At 42.3% G+C, this 27,764-nt stretch overlaps 1 protein-coding gene across 2 annotated transcripts in view; it reads left to right on the top strand.

Moving 5' to 3' along the window:
* Positions 1-1,665: 1,665 nt before the first annotated feature.
* GTF2E2 (general transcription factor IIE subunit 2) overlaps positions 1,666-27,764 on the top strand; it is a 62,854-nt gene continuing 36,755 nt past the window's right edge. The window contains exons 1-2 of one of the 2 annotated variants that reach the window (XM_073655202.1): positions 1,666-1,847; positions 2,755-2,912. In XM_073655202.1, coding sequence (XP_073511303.1) covers positions 2,759-2,912 — 154 coding nt within the window. In that variant the 5' untranslated portion in view covers positions 1,666-1,847; positions 2,755-2,758. Of the gene's footprint in view, positions 1,848-2,754; positions 2,913-3,337; positions 3,423-27,764 lie in introns of those variants that run through there. The other variant, XM_073655203.1, reaches the window with a different exon arrangement.

Below are 27,764 nucleotides of genomic sequence, written 5' to 3'. Positions count from 1 at the left end.
CATTATATGGGGGGGGTGACATGCTGCATGGGGCATTATATGGGGGGTGGCATCCAGCATGGGGCATTATAAGGGGGGGAACAGCCTGCATGGGGCATTATAAGGGTTGGAACAGCCTGCATATGGCATTATAAGGGGGAAACAGCCTGCCTATTGGGAACATTTACCTGCCCATTGAGGACATATGCTGCCTATTGGGGACATTTACCTGCCTATTGGGGACATTTACCTGCCTATTGGGGACCTATGCTGCCTATTGGGTACATTTACCTGCCTATTGGGGACCTATGCTGCCTATTGGGGACATTTACCTGCCTATTGGGGATATTTACCTGCCTATTGAGGACCTATGCTGCCTATTGGGGACATTTACCTGCCTATTGGGGATATTTACCTGCCTATTGAGTACCTATGCTGCCTATTGGGGACCTATGCTGCCTATTGGGGACATTTACCTGCCTATTGAGGACCTATGCTACCTATTGGGGACATTTACCTGCCTATTGGGTACAGTTACCTGCCTATTGAGGACCTATGCTGCCTATTGGGGACATTTACCTGCCTATTGAGGACCTATGCTACCTATTGGGGACATTTACCTGCCTATTGGGGACATTTACCTGCCTATTGAGGACCTATGCTACCTATTGGGTACATTTACCTGCCTATTGGGGACCTATGCTGCCTATTGGGGACATTTACCTGCCTATTGGGGATATTTACCTGCCTATTGAGGACATTTACCTGCCTATTGGGGACCTATGCTGCCTATTGAGTACAGTTACCTGCCTATTGAGGACCTATGCTACCTATTGGGGACATTTACCTGCCTAATGGGGACCTATGCTGCCTATTGGGTACAGTTACCTGGCTATTGGGGACATTTACCTGCCTATTGGGGATATTTACCTGCCTATGCTGCCTATTGGGGACATTTACCTGCCTATTGGGGACCTATGCTGCCTATTGGGTACATTTACCTGCCTATTGGGAACCTATGCTGCCTATTGGGTACAGTTACCTACCTACTGAAATACCGGTTGATTTATCTTTACTTGTTCTTCATTTTAAATATTGTATTTGTTCCTGTATTGTTTTTTTTTTACTACAAAATAAGATATGTGCAGTGTGCATAGGAATTTGTTCATAGTTTTTTTAAAAAAAAACTATATTCCCGCCCTCCAATGGTCTGAGGGACCGTGAACTGGCCCCGTTTAAAAAGTTTGAGGACCCCTGGTCTAGACTTTTAGCTGAGATGAATCTGTGCTACAGTAAATGTATCACTTAAACATGAGCCATGTATGAGGGAGTCGTGGAAATGTCGGAGGTTTGGCTTACCAACGCCACAGCCCTGAGGAGTGGACAACCACTATCTCACTTCAAATAGACATTAGTTTTGTAAATGTTTATTATAATCCCCATTTAACACTTCGTCTACTAGAAAAATAATAACTTAATAAGTCGAGTAAGAACCAGGAGCAGCTCCTTGTAAGGACGCCATACTAGCCTCAGCCTGCTCTGTACGGAACATACTGTCTCCAGGAGAGCGTGCTGCTCCTTCTAATCACTCCGTTAAAGTCACAACAGAAGAAAGACGCTGGCTGTGACGTAATCAGCGCTGCGACCGCTACTGCCGTGACGTATCAACGCGCGACACAGTTTACGGTGTTTTTTTTTTTTTGTAGAACTTTATTGACAGACAAAGAATAATGACAATGTAAAATCTGACCGACATTGCAGGCGAGTGTGGGAACTGACGTCGTGGAGGCGAGAGGGAGGCTGCGGGCTGATTGGCCGCGCCGAGTGCGGTAGTTTGTAGCGAGTTTGTGGTCACACGCCGTGGAACCGTGAGTGAAATTCATCGTCATAGCATATGGTGAAGCACTGGAGATGGTATAGGTGGTAGTGTCTGGGCACGGCTGTGGGAATGCAGGGCACGGCTGGTGACTGGGTCACCCTGTGTTCCCGGGGCAGGATGGGCACAGCTCGGCAGTGTTATGCCGGTCCCCTCCTGAGCTCTGGCTATCACACTGGTAATCCGTGTGTATGGCTGAGCTGCTGCAGCAGGGGGCGCTCTTCTCTGGGGGTGATTGTTTCCTCATCTCGCCCTAAGATGTGCCCTTACAGTGGGTGGGGGAAGCGGTGGCACCCAGACCGCCTGCAGTGACTAGGACGCTGGCCCTGTCTGAGGGTCTGCCTGCCAGTGGCCACTTTGCTCAGTTTTGTTGACTCAAAGGGGTTTTTTTGTACATTTTTAAAATCAATGATGTCTATAAATAATGGAAGTTGTCTGAAGTAGCTGGCTCAGGAGCTGCGCTCATGTCACACTCAGCAGGAGACATTACACAGTTATGGACATCTGTGGTTTGATTTCTTTACCTGTGTGGATTGGATAGGTGAGAATTTCATGTCAATAGCACCTTTAGAAAATTGGTGACAGGTTCAATACTTATGTCACCCACTGTATATGCCAATGATTCTAATAGTCTGGGTCCAAGACCCACAGATTTCCCAGGACTTGTCCCTAAAATAAGGCCGTGTAACTTGATGCAATCAGCCCAGCAGTAGTTAGTAAGTGTATTGAGTGACTATGCTAATGCAGTTTGTTACTTGTATACAACGCCATCATATTGCACAGACATTATCCTGAAACAGAGCATTGCATCCATTCAGTCTGGTTCAGGAATCATCTCTATTGTGTGTTGGATATAATCTATAGTGCATCATTTTGACCCAATTCTATCTTCTTCCCAGCATCATGGATCCCGCACTGCTGAGAGACCGGGAGCTCTTTAAGAAGAGAGCTTTGAACACTCCTGCAGTGGAAAAACGCTCTTCTGCCTCATCAGAGTCTAAGAAGAAAAAAGCCAAGGTTGAAATTAGTGGGACATCCAGTTCTAAGCAGAACTCAGGTTAGCGCATCTAAAAAAAAAAATCTTTGGTAGTAATTAATAATAGCACAAATCCTTTCGCACGACCCAGTCTAGTGGCCGCGGGAGTCCTGTGAACTGCCTCCTACCTGTTTGCATCTACAGATCTTTCTTTAATTAGCCAGCCTGGCTTGATATCACCATTGCAAATTGACAAACATGTTACGTTGAGTCAGCCTGGCTAGTCAGCAGGAAAGGTTCAGATTCTGGGAGATAGAAGATTGCCACAGATCACTGGACCAGGTGTTGCAAATCGATTCACACCAACTTTAACAGTGATCACATGCACATTTATTATAAATTATGATTTATACCACATGTTGTCTCTTTTGTTGCTCAACACATAAGCTTGTTCAGTGGTTCACCAACATCTTTAAATAGTTCCTGACTGTTTTTTTTTTTTACAGCAGGTAGTGCAGATCACTAGTCTGCAGTGATACTCGTATGAAAAAAGTGATTATTAAAGCATGGATTTTTATTTGTTTTATGCAGGTATGTCTACTACAATAAAGAGGGTATCAGGACTATTTAATTTTGTTTTACTATGAGTCCAAGAACTAACAAGCAGGTAGTTGCTTACTACCTGCCTGTTCTGCCCGGCACCGATCTCTACCGGCACAAAGTGGTCACAGACTGCTCCTGCCACTGATTCAGCGGGTTCTGCTGACGTCATGTCGACATAGTAGCAGCTTCTCTTGAGCTCTGCCCTGTTGATGGGGTGTGACTGCCAACTTCATGCTGATTGGCAGCAGGGAGCTGGCTGTCAATCAGCATGACGTCGGCAATCACTCCCCATCAACAGAACAGCTTTGAAGGCCACGGCCCCACTATCAGTATTTAGTCAGTATTCGGTCAGTATTTTTTCTCGTAGTGGGAGCCAAAACCAGGAGTGGGTGATAAATACAGAATTGGTGACTTATTTCTATTATACCTTTTCTCTGATTGTTCCTCACCTGGTTTTTGCTCCCACTCCTGAGAAAAAATACTGACCGCATACTGACCAAATACTGATAGTGGGGCCGTGGCCGAAGAAGAAGAGTTGCTCTGTTGACGTGTAACACCTGAATTGACGGAAGAAAAGCTCGGTGACCACTCTGAGGCAGCACCATGTAGAACAGGCAGATAGTCACCTCTGTTATCAACTACCTGCCTGTAAGTTTTTAGGCTAATAATACTTAATAATAATAATAATAATAATAATAATAAAGTCCTGGGCCACTCTGTTAACAACCTGAATAATTAGCACAACAGGTTATTTAGTGTAAAATATGCACTGCATAAAAAGTAAAGAAAACATTTCAGTGTTGCATTTTTTTCTATATTCTTTTGAAATAAAATTTGTAAAAAAGGACGCAGTAACTTATCTTTACCCCTAATCTGCACTGAAAAATTAAAATTCTCCTGCATGAAACAAGCTTCATACAGCCACGTGACAAAATAGAAAAGTTATGGCCACTAAAATTTAGAGAGAGGAAAAAAATGGCTGGTCATTAAAGAGGACCTTTCATCAGTTTGAGCATGTTACACCACCAACATCATGGAGTAGTGGCAGCAGAGCTGAGTAAAACATAGTTTTTAATTTTTAAATTCTCCTCACCATTGCGGAGATATTGGCTTCTAAAGTTTAGGTTGTAATTTTATGTTATTGTTCAACTAGGCGTTACCAGAGATTTGTCTCTGAGAGCGTGCACTTCTTCCCCTGCATGACGTTGACCAATCATAAGCAGGGCGGTCTATGTGTACGTAGAAGAAAGCATCTTGAGTTTCTGGGAGCAAGTTACTTTTTTCACCCCATGATGCCTCCTGCTTATTATTGGTTAACCATATGCTGGGCAAAAAGTCATGCCTTTCTCCCAGAGACCCAGAGACAAATCTCTGGTATTGCCCCATTTTGCATTTATCATGAATTATAACATTAAACTTCAGAAAATAACATCTCCACAACGCAGAGGGTTCAAAAATGTAACTGAGACACTACAAGCTACATTACTGCTGTGGCCAGTGTTTAGTTGCCATGGTCATCTGCCACCACCACCAAATTTCACACTATTGAAGTGTGATAACAATAGGAGGTGGCAGAGGACCCTTTTTAGTCCATTCCTGTCCTACACGATAAATAAATGCCAGAATGTCTAGAAATAAGGAAGAAGTGCAGCATTCTTATATGGACCCTCCATCTGTGCAGGCAGAGTGAGGTCCAGGATGGTAGCTGGACAAGAAGAACTGCTGCTTGTGCCCTTTCTCTGCATCTAGTGAGTCTTCTATGTGCTATGCACCTTATAGCTGGGTTCCCCAACTCCAGTCCTCAAGGCCCACCAACAGATTATATTTTCAGGATTTCCTTAGTATTACACAGGTGATGGAATTATTGCCTGTGCAGGTGATGTCATTATCACCTATGCAATACTAAGGAAATCCTGACATTACCTGTTGGTGGGCCTTGAGGACTGGAGTTGGGGAACCCTGGCTTATAGGACTGCTTCTAATTTCCCTAGTTCTTACACTGGGCTGGATAGTATTTCTGCAGTCTCAGCACAGAGGTAGAGTTGGCAAACAGTGTTCACTAGAAAGTTTCTCTCTGCTCCAATTCCAATCGCTGGGACTCATTTTCATTTGCACAACTCTCAGGAACAAGTACAACAACCTTAAATGTCCAGTGGGTGCCCATTTTGTATTGACAATGTTAGCTGGAGTTGTCTGTTTAGTTGACATTTACTGTAATTGCCTCTCTCTGGATTTAGGACAGTTAGGTCCCATCGTCTTTCATTGAATCTCCAGAAATGACTGCGGTTAAACTTATATGCTGCAGTCAAACACTGAAGGGAATCTGTTACCACAAAATGACTGTTCAAACCAAGCAGAGTGGCATAGACACGGTGTGGCCGAGCAGTTCAGTGCACCTTCTTATCTACTTGTTTTTGATCTATCTCTGCTCTTCTGTGGCTCCGATTAAGCCACATCTGTCAATCAAAAGGGAGGTGGGTGAAGATAGATTCGAACCAAGTAGGAGGAAAAGTGCACTGGACTGCTGAGCCATGCTGAGTGTGCAACGAGAACCTGTGCTTAGTTTGAACATTGTTTTGCTGCTGCCTCCCTTTCAGTGGTTTTATCAGATTGTGTTTTCTCATCACGCTCCCACTCCCCACCCCTCTTCCCCATGTTGTGATTTTAGGGTGTTGATGGATTACCATGGCCTATCACTGCTACCTTAGTACTTCTATGATGCTTGGCCTGCAGCAGGGCTTCATTTGTGACTAGTAAATTTACAATACACTGCAATACTAAGGTACTGCATTGTATTGTGCAAGTGATCAGACAATCACAAGTTAAAGTGAGCTAAGGTATTTTATGAGTTCATGATGTTGCCGATTTTCTGCAGCATTTCTTCACCTGTTAGTGAAGTTAAAATGAAGAAACATCCAACTCGCCATCAAATAAAATGCGACATGGCTCTATTAAAGGGGTTTTCCCACGAACAAAAGTTAATTGTAATCAATAGATCATGGAATAATAATAACTTCCATAATTGGATGTGTTTAAATAAAATGTTCCTGTGCTGAGATAATCTTATAAATGTGCCCCTGCTGTGTATTGTGTAATGGCTGTGTCTGATCGTGCAGGAACATGGTCTGATCATACCACAGCTCCTGGGCAGGGGGGAAGCAAAAGAGTATACAGACAGGACAGCAGGGGATCACAGCTGATTCTTTCTGTGAGGTAAAACATTTCCCTGCCTGTTTTTAAACAATGTTTTACTTCAAACAAAAAAATCAGCTGTGATCCCCTGCTGTCCTGTCTGTATTACTCTTTTTCTTCCTCCCCTTCCCAGGAGCTGTGGTATGATCAGACCATGTTCCTGTACGGTCAGACACAGCCATTACACAGTACACAGCAGGGGCACATTTATAAGATTATCGCAGCACAGGAACATTATATTTAAACACATCTAATTGTGGAAGTGATTATTATTTCAAGATGTATTGATTAAAATGAACTTTTGTTAATGGGAAAACCCCTTTAAGTATTTCACAACAATGTGAACAAGTCACTGGTTTAAAAATGTTACACGTTTTGGATCACTTGTGATAATTATTCATAGCATGAAAAATACACAGGAAACGGTGTTTAAATATATACCACCCATCATGTTAATTGGACGTCAAGACCATATTGTAAAATTCAGGTGTGGATTTAATGAACAATTCCAATGAGGGTGTGCACACACAATACAATAATGAGAAACAAAATACAATGCGTAAGTGAATATCTATTTAAATGCTGTTTCCTGTGTGTTTCATGCTATGAAGAAGGGTCACAAGTGATCCAAAATGCGTTACATTTCTGCATCAGTGTCTTGTTCTTATTTTTGTGGAATACTCAATAAAGCCATCTCGCATTTTATTGGATCGTGGGAGCTGGATGTTTCTTCGTTTTCCTCTCGTTACACTGACCATATGATCCGTGCACTTGGTGGTGAGTGAGCTGGACTTCCCTTTATTATCAGCTAAATTAAGTTACTTGTGTTTTTTTTCGCATTTTTGATGCTGCGGCTTTTGTCTTTTCTTGGTGTGTCATTTTTTAAATAAAGTTGCTTTGTTTTTGATACTTGCTGGTATTTTTCTTTTTTAAAAAAACTTTGACATAGTCGTGAGGATTACAGGCAGTTTTAGGTCTTTTCTGTAGTGATAACGCATGAAAAGTGCTTATGCATAGAAATAGGCCTACACAATACCAACATACAGCTGACATTAGTGATATCTCAAGGACAAGATGAACTCTTTCTGTCCTGTCTCCCACTCTTGGTACCAGAAGATGGCTGCTGGATGGACAATAATCCATTTGTTTGTATTCTCTTATCTCCTTCTGGACCAGTCCCTGGAATTATTTTCCATAGAACAGTAGTATCCTATTCCTCCATCCTCTCAACCCTCACACATATGTACAGATCACAATGTAGGACCAGCTCTCCAGCCTCCCATATATCTGTAGTAGGGTCTTCCTGCTGGAAGGAAAGGTCTAGAAGGTTATGTTTCCAAGATGAGTATTTGGTGAGTTTTTGATGTTACGGGTTAACTGCATGATTTCTGCACCTATTAGGTAAATTACATAACTTGCATTATTTTCAGTGCATTTTTTACATGTGTTTTTATCGCCTTTTTGATGTCGCCTTTTTGACTTGTTGATATGACATGTTTTAATAAAGCTGGTTTCATTTTGATACTTCTTGGTATTTGACTTAGATAAAACTTTATTGATGCAGTTATTTGCTCATTACTTACCTATTTAGTGTATTTCTGCAGCGGAAACACACTAAAAACGCATATGTATTTTATCTCCTGCATATTTTTCCGCATCTAAAGCAACGTTTTGGGGAAAATATGCACATAGATCTCAGTGTTGCAGATCAATTTATGCAGTGTAAAAGAAAAAAAAAGCACAGTGGGCACAAGATTCCTATAGATCCCATCCATTTTGCTGCATTTTTTTTTTTGCTTAAGCAAAATATGCAGCATCAAAAACAAATCATGGAAACTAAGAGACTCTGTCAGCACAGAATGACTGTTCAAACCGAGTGCAGGCGCCCGGTGCATCATGGCGGAGCCAATCATTTATATACATTTTCCCACCTGCTTGGTTGCCATCTATCTCCATCCTTCTCTGGCCCTATGAAGCCAGAGCTGTCAATCAAAGAGGCGGGTGGAGATAGAAGGAAAAACAAGCAGGTGGGAAGGTGTGTGTATATAATTGATTGGTCCCCGCCGTGAAGCATCGAGTGGTGGGGCTTAGTTTGAACAGTCATTCTGTGCTGACAGAGTGTCTTTAACATTAAAGGGGCTACAGTAAAATTATATATATATATATATATATATATATATATATATATATATATATATATATATATATATATATATATATATATATATATATATATATATATATATATATACATATATACACAACCCCTGGCAAAAATTATGGAATCACCGGGCTCGGAGGATGTTCATTCAGTTGTTTAATGTTGTTGAAAAAAAGTAGATCACAGACATGGCACAAAACTAAAGCCATTTCAAATGGCAACTTTAGGGCTTTAAGAAACACTAAAAGAAATTAAGGATTAAAAATGTGGTACTCAGTAAGGGTAATTTTTTTCAGACCAAGCAGAGGGAAAAAATTATGGGATCACTCAATTCTGAGGAAAAAATTATGGAATCATGAAAAACAAACGCACAAAAGAACACTCCAATACATCACTAGTATTTTGTTGCACCACCTCTGGCTTTAATAACAGCTTGCAGTCTCTGAGGCATGGACTTAATGAGTAAAAAACAGTACTCTTCATTAATCTGGCTCCAACTTTCTCTGATTGCTGTTGCCAGATCAGCTTTGCAGGTTGGAGCCTTGTCATGGAACATTTTATTCAACTTCCACCAAAGATTTTCAATTGGGATTGAGATCTGGACTATTTGCAGGCCATAACATTGACCTTATGTGTCTTCTTTCAAGGAATGTTTTCACAGTTTTTGCTCTATGGCAGGTTTCATTATCGTATTGAAAAATGATGTCATCATCCCCAAACATCCTTTCAATTGATGGGATAAGAAAACTGTCCAAAATATCAATGTAAACTTGGGCATTTATTTAAGACTAGATGGTGGCCCGATTCTAACGCATCAGGTATTCTAGAATATGTATGCGGCCGACCGGGCGCGACTAATCAGCGAAGCAGTGTTTAAATGGGTTGTGCACTACTTTAAATTAACCCCCCAATGTATACCCCCGGGGCCCCTAATGAATTTTGTAATTACGTCATGTTGTCAATACTGCTTGTGACAACATCGCTGACCACTAACACCAAACACACTGATTGGTCACGGCCGGCGGCTAGCACCGGTCATCTCCCGGCTGCGTCGCTGCTGATCTCCCTACTGTGGCCTGAGTGGCCGCTGATCTCCCGACGGCAAGTGTGAAGGGAGGACCGGGGAGCGGCGCCGCCTAGGCCACCAGTCGGGGTACTTCTGCTGCGAGCAGCCGGGAGATGACCGGCTAGTGCCGGTCATCTCCCAGCTGCATCGCCGCTGACCTCCGTGCGGCAGATGAGCCGCTAACGGCCGCCATCTTGTTCTGAAATCTCGCGTCGCTGGTTGGCCGCGGCCGGACCAATCAGCGACGCGGGATTTCCTGGACGGACAGACAGACGGGATAAGCCGATTATATAGTAGATGTAATGACAGCCATCTCCCCCTTGTCTTTACTTGACATGCAGCCCCATATTATCAATGACTGTGGAAATTTGCATGTTCTCTTCATGCAGTCATCTTTATAAATCTCATTGGAACGGCACCAAACAAAAGTTCCAGCATCATCACCTTGCCCAATGCGGATTCGCGATTCATCAAAACCAGGGATTGAAGAGGACAATTTGCATATTCCAGGTGCCTTCTGGGAAAAGCGAAGAGTCTCCTTCAGCTAGAAGATCGTTGGGTACAGCATCGCCAATTTGTTTATCCTAGGGTATCACAAGAAAGAAGACAGACATCAAGTCAGCAGGGACAAGGAGCAGCATGGCAGATGTGACAACCTACATGGTGAGCTGCAACATGTGCTACATGTTCACAGATCGACCAGAAGCTGAAACCAACTTCACCTGTCAGAAGTGTAGACTACTGGCTCTTTTAGAAGAAAAGGTGCGGGGACTGGAAGAAGGAATTGCGACATTAAAACTCATCAAGGAAAATGAAGACTTCCTGGACAGAACAGAAGCGTCACTACTGGTCACGGAATGTGAAGGAAGCGTCAGAGAACCTCCAGAGGCAGACAAGTGGAGGCAAGTGACCAAAAGAAGCAAGAAGACCATGGAGACACCACCAACCACACAACTGAGAAACAGATTCCAAGGACTTGTGGAGGACGAAGATGGCACACCTAAGGATGAGGCACTACCAGCAAGCAAAAAAGAAAAGAGCACCCAGAAACACCCAGAAGCGACAAGAAAAAAGACAGCCAAGAAGGGAAGAAGAGTGGTGGTGGTGGGAGACTCACTACTGAGAGGAACAGAAGCAGCTATCTGCAGGCCGGACATAACCGCAAGAGAAGTATGCTGCCTCCCAGGTGCGAAGATCAAGGATGTTACCGATAGGATACCGAAGCTTATCAGTTCCAAGGATGTCCACCCATTTCTTCTGATACATGTTGGCACCAATGACACGGCAAAGAAGGACCTACCGACAATCTGCAAGGACTTTGAAGCACTGGGGAAGAAAGTAAAATAACTGGATGCGCAGGTAGTTTTTTCTTCTATCCTTCCAGTAGACGGGCATGGCGTCAGGAGATGGAACAGGATCCTTGATGTGAACAACTGGCTGAGACGATGGTGCAGACAACAAGGATTTGGATTCCTGGACCACAGTGTGAATTACCTCTATGACTGACTCCTTGCCAGAGACGGACTACACCTCAACAAACCCGGGAAACACACATTCGCCAGGAGACTCGCAACACTCATCAGGAGGGCGTTAAACTAGAAGAAGAGGGGATGGGAAGAAAAACGCCGGACACGAACATGAAACCAGAGAACATACTAATGAAAGATATGAAGTGCGACAAAGAAGGTCCAAGACAAGATACTTGGAAGGGAGGTAATAACATTTCTAATACAATCCACAGGGAGAAGATTGGAACAAAACAAAATCGTGTAAACTGCGTGCTAGCAAATGCCAGGAGCCTGACAAACAAGATGGATGAACTGGAAGCAGAAATATCCACAGGTAACTATGACATAGTGGGAATAACCGAGACATGGTTAGATGAAAGCTATGACTGGGCAGTTAACTTACAGGGTTACAGTCTGTTTAGAAGGGAAAGAAGAAATCGGAAAGGGGGTGGGGTCAGTCTATATGTAAAGACGTGTCTAAAGCCTACAATACGGGAGGATGTATGGGAGGGACATGAGGAGGTCGAGTCCTTATGGGTGGAGATACATGGGGCAAAAAACAATAATAAAATTATCACAGGAGTCTGTTATAAACCACCAAATATAGCAGAAGCCACAGAAAGTCTATTAATGAGACAAATAGACGAAGTAGCAAAAAATAACGAGGTGATTATTATGGGGGACTTCAACTACCCCGATATAGACTGGGAAACCGAAAGCTGTAGATCTCAGAAAGGAAACAGGTTTCTGTCAATTATCAAACACAATTATTTGTCACAACTTGTGCAGGAACCAGCTAGAGGGACGGCCCTTTTAGACTTAATATTAACTAACAGGCCAGACAGAATAACTGAGGTGCAGGTCGGGGGGCACCTGGGAAATAGTGACCACAACATTATACAATTCCACATGTGCTTCAGTAGGGAGCCCAGCAAGGGAGTCACAAAAACACTGAACTTCAGGAGGGCAAAGTTTGATCAGCTAAGAGATGCCCTTCACCTTATAGACTGGGATAGTATCTTCAGTAATAGGAGCACGGATAGAAAATGGGAAATTTTCAAAACAGTCCTACATAGTCACTGTAGAAGGTACATACCTTATGGGAATAAAAGGGCTAGGAATAGGAGGAAGCCAATGTGGCTAAATAAGGAAGTCAAGAGGGCAATGAAAAACAAAAAAAAGGGCTTTCGGTAAACTTAAACAAGAAGGCAGCGAGGAAGCGCTAATATCTTATAGGGAAAAAATCAAAATCTGTAAGAAACAAATAAGAATAGCAAAAGAGGAGACAGAGAGACTAATTGCCAAGGAAAGTAAAACGAATCCCAAACTGTTCTTTAACTATATAAACAGTAAAAGGATTAAAACTGATGGAGTTGGCCCATTGAAAAATAACCTGGGTAAAATCATAGAGGGCGATGAGGGTAAAGCAAACCCACTCAATAGCTTCTTCTCCACTGTTTTCACAAAAGAAAACAATTTATCGGAGGAAATGCAGCGTGATAAAGTAAACCCTTCGCTAAATATCACCCACCTAACCCAGGAGGAAGTTCAGAAACGCCTAAATAATATCAAAATAGACAAGTCACCAGGCCCAGATGGCATACACCCCCGGGTACTAAAAGAATTAAGTAATGTGATAGACAGACCGCTGTATCTTATATTCAAGCACTCTTTATGGACAGGGACTGTCCCACTAGACTGGCGCCAAGCAAATGTGGTACCAATATTCAAAAAGGGGTCTAAAAGTGACCCTGGGAACTATAGACCAGTCAGCTTAACGTCTGTTGTGGGTAAATTGTTTGAAGGATTTCTTAGAGATGCTATTGTAGAATATCTTAATGATAATAACTGTCTAACTCCATATCAACATGGATTCATGAGGGATCGATCCTGACAAAAAAACCTGATCGCCTTCTACGAGGAGGTGAGCTCACAGCTGGACCGGGGAGAGTCAGTGGATGTTGTATACCTTGACTTCTCCAAAGCGTTTGATACCGTGCCACACAAAAGGTTGGTATATAAAATGAGAATGCTTGGTCTGGGGGATAATGTATGCAAGTGGGTAAATAGCTGGCTGAGTGATAGAAAGCAGAGGGTGGTTATCAATGGAGTAAGCTCAGGGGGTGTCAGGGTTACTAGCGGGGTGCCTCAAGGGTCTGTCTTGGGCCCTATATTATTTAATATATTTATTAATCATCTAGTGGAAGGGTTGCATAGTAAAATAGCAATATTTGCAGATCAATTGGGGAGTTGGGCCAAAAAATGGCAAATGGGGTTCAATGTCGATAAATGTAAGGTCATGCACATGGGAAAGAAAAACAGCAGTCACCCATACATATTAAATGGGAAACCGTTGGGGAAATCTGACATGGAGAAGGACCTGGGCGTCTTGGTTAATAGCAAATTAATTTGGAGTGCCCAGTGTCAGGCAGCAGCTGCGAAGGCAAATAGTCATGGCATGCATCAGAAGAGGAATGGGGGCATATGATGAGAACATTGTTCTTCCTCTGTATAAAGCGCTGGTAAGGCCGCACTTAGAATATTGTGCACAGTTCCGGGCTCCGGTGCTCAGGAAAGACATATTGGAGATAGAGAGAGTACAAAGGAGGGCGACTAAGGTAATAAAGGGAATGAAGGGACTAGAATACCCAGAGAGGTTGTCAAAATTAGGCCTATTTACGTTGGAAAAGAGAAGGCTTAGGGGAGACCTCATAAACATGTATAAATACATCAGGGGGCAGTACAGAGATCTTTCCCATGACCTGTTTATACCAAGGATGGTGACAAAGACGAGGGGGCACACTATGCGTCTGGAGGAAAGGAGGTTCCTGCACCAGCATAGAAGGGGATTCTTTACGGTCAGAGCCGTGAGACTCTGGAACTCTCTGGGAGAGGAAGTGGTGATGTCCAACTCACTTAATGAGTTCAAGAGAGGCCTGGACACCTTTCTTGAGAACAATAAAATTACATCTTATGCTTAGTGATAGTTAATTAATCCAAGGATTTAATCTGACTGCCAGATTAGTGTCGGGAAGTGAATTTTTCCTCAATGATGTAAATTGGCCTATACCACATGTTTTTTTTTTTTTACTTCCCCTGGATCAACGCTGCGGAATAGCTGCAGTGCACAAGAAATAGGCTGAACTGGATGGACGCTTGTCTTTTTTCGGCCTTATAAACTATGTAACTATGACTTTCATCCAGTCATCCACAGTCCACAATTGCTTTTCCTTAGCCCATTGTAACCTTGTTTTTTCCTGTTTAGGTGTTAATGGTGGCTTTTGTTTAGCTTTTCTGTATGTAAATCCCATTTCCTTTAGGCGGTTTCTTTCAGTTCGGTCACAGACATTGACTCCAGTTTCCTCCCATTCGTTCCTCATTTTTTCTGTTGTGCATTTCCTGTTTTGGAGACATATTGCTTTCAGTTTCCGGTCTTGACGCTTTGATGTCTTCCTTGGTCTACCAGTATGTTTGCCTTTAACAACCTTATCATGTTGTTTGTATTTGGTCCAGATTTTAGACACAGCTGACTGAACAACCAACATCTTTTGCAACATTGCGTGATGATTTACCTTCTTTTAAGAGTTTGATAATTCTCTCCTTTGTTTCAATTGACATCTCTCGTGTTTGAGCCATGATTCATGTCAGTCCACTTGGCGCAACAGCTCTCCAAGGTGTGATCACTCCTTTTTAGATGCAGACTAACGAGCAGATCTAATTTAATGCAGGTGTTAGTTTTGGAAATGAAAATTTACAGGGTGATTCTATAATTTTTTCCTCTGAATTGAGTGATTCCATAATTTTTTCCCTCTGCTTGGTCTGCAAAAAATTACCCTTACTGAGCACCACATTTTTAATTTTGATTTCTTTTAGTGTTTCTTAAATCCCTAAAGTTGCCATTTGAAATGGCTTTAGTTTTGTGCCATGTCTGTGATCTGCTTTTTTTCAACAACCTTAAACAACTGAATGAACATCCTCCGAGCCCGGTGACTCCATAATTTTTGACAGGGGTTGTATATAATACCCGGTTATTCCATAATTTTTGACAGGGGTTGTATATAATAAACAAACAAACAAACATACATACATACACTGCTCAAAAAAATAAAGGGAACACTTAAACAACAGAATATAACTCCAAGTAAATCAAACTTCTGTGAAATCAAACTGTCCACTTAGGAAGCAACACTGATTGACAATCAATTTCACATGCTGTTGTGCAAATGGAATAGACAATAGATAGAAATTATTGGCAATTATCAAGACACACTCAATAAAGGAGGGGTTCTGCAGGTGGGGACCACAGACCACATTTCAGTACCGATGCTTTCTGGCTGATGTTTTGGTCACTTTTGAATGTTGGTTGTGCTTTCACACTCATGGTAGCATGAGACGGACTCTAAAACCCACAGAAGTTGCTCAGGTAGTGCAGCTCATCCAGGATGGCACATGAATGCGAGCTGTGGCAAGAAGGTTTGCTGTGTCTGTCCGCGTAGTGTCCAGATGCTGGAGGCGCTACCAGGAGACAGGCCAGTACACCAGGAGACGTGGAGGGGGCCGTAGGAGGGCAACAACCCAGCAGCAGGACTGCTACCTCCGCCTTTGTGCAACGAGGAGCGCTGCCAGAGCCCTGCAAAATGACCTCAAGCAGGCCACAAATGTGCATGTGTCTGCACAAACAGTTAGAAACCGACTCAATGAGGGCCCAACGTCCACAGATGGGGGTTGTGCTCACAACCCAACACCGTGCAGGTGTTGTCATTTGCCACAGAACACCAGGATTGGCAAAGTCGCCACTGGCGCCCTGTGCTCTTCACAGATGAAAGCAGGTTCACACTGGACACATGTGACCGAGTCTGGAGACGCTGTGGAGAGCGATCTGTTGCCTGCAACATCCTTCAGCATGACCGGTTTGGCAGTGGGTCAGTAATAGTGTGGGGTGGCATTTCTTTGGAGGGCCGCACAGCCCTCCATGTGCTCACCAGAGGTAGCCTGACTGCCATTAAGTACTGAGATGAGATCTTCAGACCCCTTGTGAGACCATATGCTGGTGCGGTTGGCCCTGGGTTCCTCCTAATGCAGGACAATGCCAGACCTCATGTGGCTGGAGTGTGTCAGCAGTTCCTGCAAGCTGAAGGCATTGAAGCTATGGACTGGCCCGCCCGTTCCCAAGACCTGAATCCGATTGAGCACATCTGGGACATCATGTCTCGCTCCATCCACCAACGTCACGTTGCACGACAGTCTAGGAGTTGGCGGATGCTTTAGTCCAGGTCTGGGAGGAGATCCCACAGGAGACCATCTGCAACCTCATCAGGAGCATGCCCAGGCGTTGTAGGGAGGTCATACAGCCACGTGGAGGCCACACACAATACCGAGCCTCATTTTGACTTGTTTTAAGGACTTTACATCAAAGTTGGATCAGCCTGTGTAGTGTGTTTTTCCACTTTAATTTTGGGGGTGACTCCAAATCCAGGCCTCCATTGGTTAATAAATTTGATTTCCATTGATGATTTTTGTGTAGGGAAAATATATATTCTTGTACTGTGTTAGCCAGTAGATAGAAAAATATTTAAATATGAGAATCCTCAGTGGTTGATACCTTTTTAATGGCTAACTGAAAAGATGGTAACAAATTGCAAGCTTTCGAGACTACACAGGTCTCTTCATCAGGCTCGTATACCACAATATCTGAAGAGTCACATATTTATACGCAATAAGACACAAAAATAATGCAATAGATAAGACAGGTGATGAAAAGCAGAGTTATTATGGAAGAGATAAACAGTTCTGGCTATAAATATTTTAGCAGTTAATAGATAAGGAGTGTGAAGGTTTTATTGTCCTGTAACTAGTTCCAGTGTTGTGATGCCCTCACAAGTCTGAGCGGCACATTCCTTAGTTGATGTAGAATGACATAATCCATGCGACACATTCATTCCTGCTCTGAAAGTGTTAAAGGTCACCATCAGTTTATATTCTGAGATTCTTCTTTCTCTTTGAGATTTGAAGTTACCTTTTAATACCAGTAATTTCATGTCTTTTATGCTGTGATCAGGGGAACAAAAATGCTTGGCTACAGGTAGATCTATTATTTTTTCTTTTATTGTGTGGCGATGATGATTCATCCTTGTCCTAAGTTTTTGCCCTGTCTCCCCTACATAAAGACCCCTAGCTGGACATTTGGTACATATAATTAAGTACATTACATTAGATGTGATACAGCTGAATGTACCTGAGATCTTGTAGTCCTGATGTGAATTGGGGATCTTTATCTTGTCTGTGGTCATTATAAACAGAGAGGTTTTACAATTTTTCTGGTTGCAGGGAAAGGTACCTGTAGCTGGTGGAGATGACAGGGAGCTTCTGACAATGATGCTTCTTAGATTTGGAAGCTGCCTGAAACACAGAAGTGGGGGGGTCTGGAAATATGGATTGTGATCGGGCATCTTTTTGTAGTAAAGGTTGTAGTTTCCGTGCAGCTCTCCTTAGTGCCTCCAGATTTGTATTGTAGGTGACTACTAGAGGCACCCGGTTGCTTTCTTGTTTGGTTTTGTAATGTAGGAGATGATTCCTTGATATTCTGGTGGCTCTTGTAATCTGGTTCTCAATGGTTCTTGGATGGTAGCCCTGATTCAAAAAGGTCTTTTTGAGGCAATCAAGGTGTTTGTCTCTATCCGTCTGGTTGGAACATATCCGATTTGTATCTGATGGCTTGGCTGTAAACAATAGAGTTTTTTATGCAAACTGTCCCATTTAAGATATGTAGGACAGTCGATTGGTTTCTTGTACAAGGATGTCATTGTTCTGGAGCTTGATGATGGTGTCCAAAAAGTTAATTTCAGTACAGGAGTAGTTGAGTGTTAGGTTGATGGTTGGATGAAATCGATTAAAGTGTTCATGGAACGTCTGCAGTTGTTGCTCAGACTCCGTTCAGATGATTAAAATATCGTCAATGATTTTTGTGTGATTTTGTTGTCAGCACATTCAACTTTGTACAGAACAAAGTATTCAATGAGAATATTTCATTCATTCAGATCTAGGATGTGTTATTTGAGTGTTCCCTTTATTTTTTTGATAGATATATATATCTATTATATTAGTACAGACCAAAAGTTTGGACACACCTCATTTAAAGATTTTTCTGTATTTTCATGACTCTGAAAATTGTACATTCACACTGAAGGCATCAAAACTATGAATTAACACATGTGGAATTATATACTTAACAAAAAAGTGTGAAACAACTGAAAATATGTCTTATATTCTAGGTTCTTCAAAGTAGCCACCTTTTGCTTTGATGACTGCTTTGCACACTCTTGGCATTCTCTTGATGAGCTTCAAGAGGTAGTCACCAGAAATGGTTTTCACTTCACAGGTGTGCCCTGTCAGGTTTAATAAGTGGGATTTCTTGCCTTATAAATGGGGTTGGGACCATCAGTTGTGTTGTGCAGATGTCTGGTGGATACACAGCTGATAGTCCTACTGAATAGACTATTAGCTGCTTTTTTCTTGCCATAATACAAATTCTAAGTAAAGAAAAACGAGTGGCCATCATTACTTTAAGAAATGAAGGTCAGTCAGTCTGAAAAATTGGGAAAACTTTGAAAGTGTCCCCAAGTGCAGTTGCAAAAACCATCAAGCGCTACAAAGAAACTGGCTCACATGAGGACCGCCCCAGGAAAGGAAGACCAAGAGTCACCTCTGCTTCTGAGGATAAGTTTATCCGAGTCACCAGCCTCAGAAATCGCAGGTTAACAGCAGCTCAGATTAGAGACCAGGTCAATGCCACACAGAGTTCTAGCAGCAGACACATCTCTTCAACAACTGTTAAGAGGAGACTTTGTGCAGCAGGCCTTCATGGTAAAATAGCTGCTAGGAAACCACTGCTAAGGACAGGCAACAAGCAGAAGAGATTTGTTTGGGCTAAAGAACACAAGGAATGGACATTAGACCAGTGGAAATCTGTGCTTTGGTCTGATGAGTCCAAATTTGAGATCTTTGGTTCCAACCACCGTGTCTTTGTGCGACGCAGAAAAGGTGAACGGATGGACTCTACATGCCTGGTTCCCACCGTGAAGCATGGAGGAGGAGGTGTGATGGTGTGGGGGTGCTTTGATGGTGACACTGTTGGGGATTTTTTCAAAATTGAAGGCATACTGAATCAGCATGGCTACCACAGCATCTTGCAGCGTCATGCTATTTCATTCGGTTTGCGTTTAGTTAGACCATCATTTATTTTTCAACAGGACAATGACCCCAAACACACCTCCAGGCTGTGTAAGGGCTATTTAACCAAGAAGGAGAGTGATGGGGTGCTACGTCAGATGACCTGGCCTCCACAGTCACCAGACCTGAACCCAATCGAGATGGTTTGGGGTGAGCTGGACCGCAGAGTGAAGGCAAAAGGACCAACAAGTGCTAAGCATCTCTGGGAACTCCTTCAAGATTGTTGGAAGACCATTTCCGGTGACTACCTCTTGAAGCTCATCAAGAGAATGCCAAGAGTGTGCAAAGCAGTCATCAAAGCAAAAGGTGGCTACTTTGAAGAACCTAGAATATAAGACATATTTTCAGTTGTTTCACACTTTTTTGTTAAGTATATAATTCCACATGTGTTAATTCATAGTTTTGATGCCTTCAGTGTGAATGTACAATTTTCAGAGTCATGAAAATACAGAAAAATCTTTAAATGAGAAGGTGTGTCCAAACTTTTGGTCTGTACTATATATATCTATATATATATATATATATATATATATATATATATATATATATATATATATATATATATATAATTTTATTTATTTTTTTTTAATTCAAAGTAAGGGATTAAACAAAAATTTAAATTATTTAGCTCGTACAGTAAACATCATAAAGAAAACAAATTGTAAACCCTGTGTTTCAATCACCCTGCAGCTGCTCGCCTACCGTCATTGGGGCACCGCAGTGGGCGCTCTCTGCCTAGTGAAAGCGCTATAATCACGTCTTCTGCTCCTTGATTGACATCATGGTTTGCAGGGTATATGCAGAGCAGGCTCAGTTAATGAGCAATGGGTGTGATTAATAAGTATACTAGTATAGTATATTAAGCGTTGATTGGAAGCCAGCGACTGCAAGGAGGATATAACTTTATCTTCTCGCTGCAGCTGCACTTCCAGTTAGACAGCTATATATGATTAAAACGGGTTTCACATGCAGATTACCACTTAAACACTGTTTTCTTTCTTTTTTTTTCTGTGACCTGTTCCCTTTAACCCCGCAGTGACCATCAATACGTCTTTTTACTGACCTGATATATAAGAGACTTGCATCCTCCGACAGGTGACAGTCCAGCAGCTGTCGGCTGTGCACTATAGCTGACAACTTGCTGTATCAGCCACGATCAGTGTTGGCACAGACTATTGCCGTTTAACCCCTTAGATGTTGCTGTCAATAGTGACTATGGCATCTAGATGGTTAACAAGAGTGTGGGGGCTCCCTCTTTAACCCCATTGGCACCTTGAGATCTTAATCGTGTTGTCCTGATGTTTGCCATGGCAGTTCATGGCCGAGTAACGGCCCTAGGTCCTGCGGTTATAGCGGCCTGTTCAGAAGTTAGAAACATTTACAGGTGCATCTCATTAAATTAGAATATCATCAAAAAGTTAATTTATTTCAGTTCTTCAATACAAAAAGTGAATATTATATAGAGTCATTACAAACAGTGATATATTTCAAGTGTTTATTTCTGTTAATGTTGATGATTATGGCTTACAGCCAATGAAAACACAAAAGTCATTATCTCAGTAAATTAAAATAATTAGCAAAAAAAACACCTGCAAAGGCTTCCTTAGCGTTTAAGAAGGTCCCTTAGTCTGTTTCAGTAGGCTCCACAATCATGGGGAACACTGCTGACTTCACACATGTCCAGAAGGCAGTCATGGACACACTAAGTAAATGCATAGTAAATTTTGCATTTCATTTGGAAATCAAGGTCCCAGAGTCTGGAGGAAGAGTGGAGAGGCCACAATCCAAGCTGCTTGAGGTCTAGTGATGTAAAGCAGACATGAGTGAAATGTTATTTATTAATGTGTTTGTGCAGTGTGACTATCTGATTGCTAAAGTGTTCGTCAAATTTCTGATATTTTTATAAATACAAAACCTATCAACCTTTATTGACCATTATCAGAAAGTATTGTGTCACGAAAAAACAGTCTCAAAATCAATGTGATATGTTGAAGTGTTCCAGAGTTATTACTACATAAAGTGACATACAGTGGGTACGGAAAGTATTCAGACCCCTTTAAATTTTTCACTCTTTGTTTCATTGCAGTCTTTTGGTAAATTCTAAAAAGTTCATTTTTTTTTCTCATTAAAGTACACTCTGCACCCCATCTTGACTGAAAAAAAACAAATGTAGAAATTTTTGCAAATTTATTAAAAAAGAAAAACTAAAATCTAAAATGGTCATAAGTATTCAGACCCTTTGCTCAGACACTCATATTTAAGTCACATGCTGTCCATTTCCTTGTGATCCTCTTTGAGATGGTTCTACTCCTTCATGGGAGTCCAGCTGTATTTAATTAAACTGATGGGACTTGATTTGGAAAGGCACACACCTGTCTATATAAGACCTCACAGCTCACAGTGCATGTCAGACCAAATGAGAATCATGAGCTCAAAGGAACTGCCCAAGGAGCTCAGAGACAGAATTGTGGCAAGGCGCAGATCTGGCCAAGGTTACAAAAGAATTTCTGCATTACTCAAGGTTCCTAAGAGCACAGTGGCCTCCATAATCCTTAAATGGAAGAAGTTTGGGACCACCAGAAGTCTTCCTAGACTTGGCCGTCCAGCCAAACTGAGCAATCGTGGGAGAAGAGCCTTGGTGAAAGAGGTAAAGAAGAACCCCAAGTTCACTGTGGCTGAGCTCCAGAGATGCAGTAGGGAGATGGGAGAAAGGTCCAGAAAGTCACTGCAGCCCTCTACCAGTTGGGCCTTTATGGCAGAGTGGCTCGACGGAAGCCTCTCCTCAGTGCAAGACATATGAAAGCCTGCATAGAGTTTGCTCAAAAACACATGAAGGACTCCCAGACTATGAGAAATAAGATTCTCTGGTCTGATGAGACGAAGATAGAACTTTTTGGTGATAATTCTAAGCGGTATGTATGGAGAAAACCAAGCTCTGCTCATCACCTGCCCAATACAATCCCAACAGTGAAACATGGTGGTGGCAGCATCATGCTATGGGGGTGTTTTTCAGCTGCAGGGACAGGACGACTGGTTGCAATTGAAGGAAACATGAATGCGGCCAAGTACAGAGAGATCCTGGATAAAAACCTCTTCCAGAGTGCTCTGGACCGCAGACTTGGCCGAAGGTTCACCTTCCAACAACACAATGACCCTAAGCACACAGCTAAAATAACAAAGGAGTGGCTTCAGAACAACTCTGTGACCATTCTTGACTGGCCCAGCCAGAGCCCTGACTTAAATTCAATTGAGCATCTCTGGAGAGACCTAAAAATGGCTGTCCACCCACGTTCACCATCCAACCTGACGGAACTGGAGAGGATCTGCTAGGAAGAATGGCAGAGGATCCCCAAATCCAGATGTGAAAAACTTGTTGCATCATTCCCAAGAAGACTCATGGCTGTACTGGCTCAAAAGGGGGCTTCTACTCAATACTGAGCAAAGGGTCTGAATACTTATGACCATGTGATATTTCAGTTTTTCTTTTTTAATAAATTTGCAAAAATTTCTACATTTCTGTTTTTTCAGTCAAGATGGGGTGCAGAGTCTACTTTAACCCCTTAACAACATTTGACGTACTAATACGCGTCTGTGCCCTGGGACTTAAGAGCCAGACCCGTATTAGTACGTCATGGCGATCGCGCGCGCACACAGGCTGTGCGGGCGCGATCGCCGCCGGGTGTCAGCTGATTGTCACAGCTGACACCCGGTACTATGTGCAGGGAGCTTCCTGCACCGCTCCCAGCACATTAACCCCCGCGATGCTGCGATCGAAGTCGATCGCAGCATTGCGGGGGCATCGCAGATACTCACCTCCTCTTCCAGCGCTGTCTGCAAAGGCTTCCCGGGTGTTGCCATGGCGACCCGATGTCGTCATGACAACATCCGGGTCACCAGACAGCAGGAAGATTGTTTGGACATGCGCAGTGCATCTCCAAACAATCTTCTCCCTGTCCAGCGCTGACAGCCTGCATAACACAGGGATGGTGCTGCATTCCTGTGCCATGCAGGCGATCAGAGAAAAAAAAGTGAAAGTCCCAGAGTGGGACAAAGTAATAAAGTATATAAACTTTCAGAAAGTGAAAAAAAAAAAATGTGCAAAAATATTAAAATAATAATCCACCAAAAATAAAAATATAATGTACCCATCAATAAATATTATTATAAAAAAAAAAAAAACAACAATAAAAGTAAACATATTTGGTATCGCCGCGTCTGGAACAACCTGACCTATAAAACTGTCCCACTAGTTAACCCCTTCAGTGAACATGGTAAAAAAACAAACAAAAAAAAAAAAGAAGCAAAAAACAATGCTTTGTCACCGTACCGCCAAACAAAAAATGGAATAACACGCGATCAAAAAGACAAATATAAATAAAAATGGTACCGCTGAAAACGTCATCTCGTCCCGCAAAAAACAAGCTCCATCAGCCAAAAAATAAAAAAGTTATAGCTCTCAGAATAAAGCTATGCTAAAAAATAATTTTTTCTATAAAATTGCTTTTATTATGTAAAAGTGAAAAACATAGAAAAGCGATATAAATGTGGTACCGCTGTAAACGTACATGGTAGCGCTGTAAACGCAACATGGTGTCCCCTAACAATTTGAGCCGACAATTTGTTAGCGGATACCATGTTGCATTTGGAGAGTCCCTGTGTGCCCAAACATTGGAGCTCCCCCACAAGTGACCCCATTTTGGAAACTAGACCCCCCAAGGCACCTATCTAGATGCATAGTGAGCACTTGGAACCCCCTAGGTGCTTCACAAATTGATTCGTAAAAATGAAAAAGTGGTTTTTTTTTTTTCATTTTTACGAATCAATTTGTGAAGCACCTGGGGGTTCCAAGTGCTCACTATGCATCTAGATAGGTGCCTTGGGGGGTCTAGTTTCCAAAATGGGGTCACTTGTGGGGGAGCTCCAATGTTTGGGCACACAGGGGCTCTCCAAACACAACATGGCGTCCGCTAATTATTCAAGCAAATTTTACAATCAAAAAGTCAAATGGCGCTCCTTCCCTTCCGAGCCCTGCCGTGCGCCCAAACAGTGTTTTTTCCCCACATATTGGGTATCTGCGTGCCCAGGGGAAATTGCACAACAAATTTTGTGGTGTCCATTTTTTCTTGTTACCCCTGTGAAAATAAAAAAAATTGGGTCTAAAGTAACATTTTTGTGAAAAAAGTTAAATGTTCATTTTTTTCTTCCACATTCCAAAAATTCCTGTGAAGCACCTGAAGGGTTAATAAAGTTCTTGAATGTGGTTTTGAGCACCTTGAGGGGTGCAGTTTTTAGAATGGTGTCACTTTTGGGTATTTTCTGTCATAAAGACCCCTCAAAGTGACTTCAAATATGATGAGGTCCCTAAAAAAATGGTTTTGTTAATTTTGTTGGAAAAATGAGAAATCGCTGGTCAACTTTTAACCCTTATAGCTCCCTAACAAAAAAAAATTTTGGTTCCAAAATTGTGCTGATGTGAAGTAGACATGTGGGAAATGTTATTTATTAACTCTTTTGTGTGACATATCTCTCTGATTTAAGGGCATAAAAATTCAAATTTTGAAAATTGCAAAATTTTCAAAATTTTCGCCAAATTTCCATTTTTTTCACAAATAAACGCAAGTGATATCGAAGAAATTTTACCACAATCATGAAGTACAATATGTCACGAAAAACAATCTCAGAATCAGGGGGATCCGTTGAAGCGTTCCAGAGTAATTACCTCATAAAGTGACAGTGGTCAGAATTGTAAAAATTGGCCAGGTCATTAACGTGCAAACCACCCGCGGGGCTTAAGGGGTTAATGAGAAAAAAAAATGAACTTTTTAGAATTTACCAAATGGCTGCAATGAAACAAAGAGTGAAAAATTTAAAGGGGTCTGAATACTTTCTGTACCCACTGTAGGTCAGATTTAAAGAAAAAATTGGCCTGGTCACTAAGGGGTTAAACTAACATCTGTGTCTTCTTATTAATTTCCCCTGCAAGGTTACGTAATCCTTTTTGCTTTGGTTCATCGTCTCGGGTTTTGTTGTTATCGGGTATTTGTCTAGTTGGCTTGTTTTGCTGCTCTTCATGTGGGCCACCTCACATAAGGTAGATGTCTCACCCAAACCCCCAGTACACATGCATGCTCAGTTCACCCGTGTACGCACATTTGGCATGGGGAGAGGAGTGCCACACAGCTGTAGCGTTTACTTTTGTCCCCAGACAATAAAAAAAAATCAAGCGTTTAAATTCAGCATGCCCCCTGACCTCATCTTTTGGGGGACCCCATGCATATTGGATTTTTGGTCGTTGGCTACGGAAGACTTTATTCTATTATGTAGTTTTTATTCTGGTCAATTATATAATTTGCCAAAGACTCTTAGCATGCTGAATCCTACTCACTGTTAGGATTCTGCGTTTTTACACTGCTGACGTTCTTCATGTGACTGCTCAGAGTGCAATTTACATGCTTGCAATCATGATGTTCTCAATTGAGAGAAACAGAAGAGTAAGCGGTCGGCACGTGATCACAAGTATGCAGATCGCATATGGAGCTGTTACTTGACGGTGTAGAAAGTGCAGCATCCTAACAGTGTGTACATAACACATCTATTAAGATTCAGCATGTTAGAGATCTTGACAATATATAAATGTCCTGGAAACTCCTCTAAATCAAAAGGCCAGAGCAAGGAGCCTTGTTCCCTCTGCTCTGTAGTGGGACAAACACTACAAGCTGCAAGAAATTACAACATGTCTGCTGTCATCCAGAAACGCTGATCTCAGCTTGTGTGTGGTGTTGCAGTACAGCTCTTATCATGATATTGGAGCACACACAACCCTTGAACAGGCCACAAAGAAATACTGATAGAGCATTTACATTGTGATCCCTAATGGGGTCAGTGATGATAATGTCTGTAAAGCGCTGCGGAGTATGGTGTCACTATATAGGCAAAATATATAAAGCATAGAACAGGCTGACACACAGGCTGACATTCCTAGAGCTCATTGGACGTGATTAAAGAGGTTGTCCAGTCTAAAACGACAAGCCTATGGTCACTTTGTGTGACTGCAGACATGTGAATCCTGACAGTGCACACACTGCATGCTGGGAGGATTCTCCAGTGTCAGTACCAGGAACAGCATGTGACTGCGTGTTTGCGATATGTGTATTCCAGACCTGAATCTGACTAGACCATTTCTGACTTGCTCAATGCAAGTATATTGTGCAAGGCATGTGACCGGGAGTATGCTTATCGCTCCCGGCGCTGACACCGGAGAATCCTCACAGCGTGCAGTGCATGCACTATGAGGACTCACAAGTCTGCAGTCACGGAGAGTAACTGCAGACTTGTTATTTCAGACTGGACAACCCCTTTAAAATTGGAATGGACAGGGAAAACTTTGCCATTTATTTCCTTTTTCCACACATAAAAATTACTGATGAAACTGATGATGGTAAAACTTGACTCAAAACACTCGGTTGCAAAACACTGATGAAGCTCAGACATCTGATCGCTTATGGTGTATTTAGATGGGTGGTGAATGAATGTTTGTTATAACGCTCGTTCAGGATTACCGGCCTGTGTTAACATGTCACCTGACGAGCGAGCAAGACACTTTCATTGGGTTCTTAAGACTATGTGCCCACGATGCAGAAATGCTCCAGATTTTTTCCTGAGCGTTTCTGCATCTCCCTGGCAGAAAAAAATGCATGCGGATTGTACATGCGGATTGTACATGCGTTTTCCCGCCAGGTAGCAGCGTTTGTCAAGCGTTTTTGCATGCATTTCCACATGCGGGTTATCAAGCGCTTTCCAAGCGATTTTAGCATCACTTGGAAAGTGCTTGTCAACTTGGTCACACTATATAAATCCATGCAACCGGCATGGATTCATATAGTGTGACCAAAAGAATGGTAAAAAATAAATCTATACTTACCTTCTGATGGCTCCCGGAGTCTTTATTCGATGCGTCCTGGCTTGCCGGCAGCTCGCGGTACACTAAAGGACCTGCCGACGTCAGCGGTCTCGTGAGCTGTCACATGACTAAATGACGTCATGGCAGGTCCTTTTCAGACCATCGCGAGCTGCCGGCAAGCCGAGACGCATCGCTAAGGACACCGGGGGCCATCAGAAGGTAAGTATAATGTATATTTTTTATTTTATTCTTTTTTTTTACAGGTACTATGGTA

Source organism: Phyllobates terribilis, unplaced genomic scaffold, assembly GCF_046119375.1.
Source record: "Phyllobates terribilis strain yellow unplaced genomic scaffold, ASM4611937v1 Scaffold_1__5_contigs__length_1240528914, whole genome shotgun sequence".
Taxonomy (NCBI): Eukaryota; Metazoa; Chordata; class Amphibia; order Anura; family Dendrobatidae; genus Phyllobates; species Phyllobates terribilis.
The sequence above is the reverse complement of the archived record's forward strand: the minus strand, read 5'-3'. Positions and strand labels throughout refer to the sequence as shown.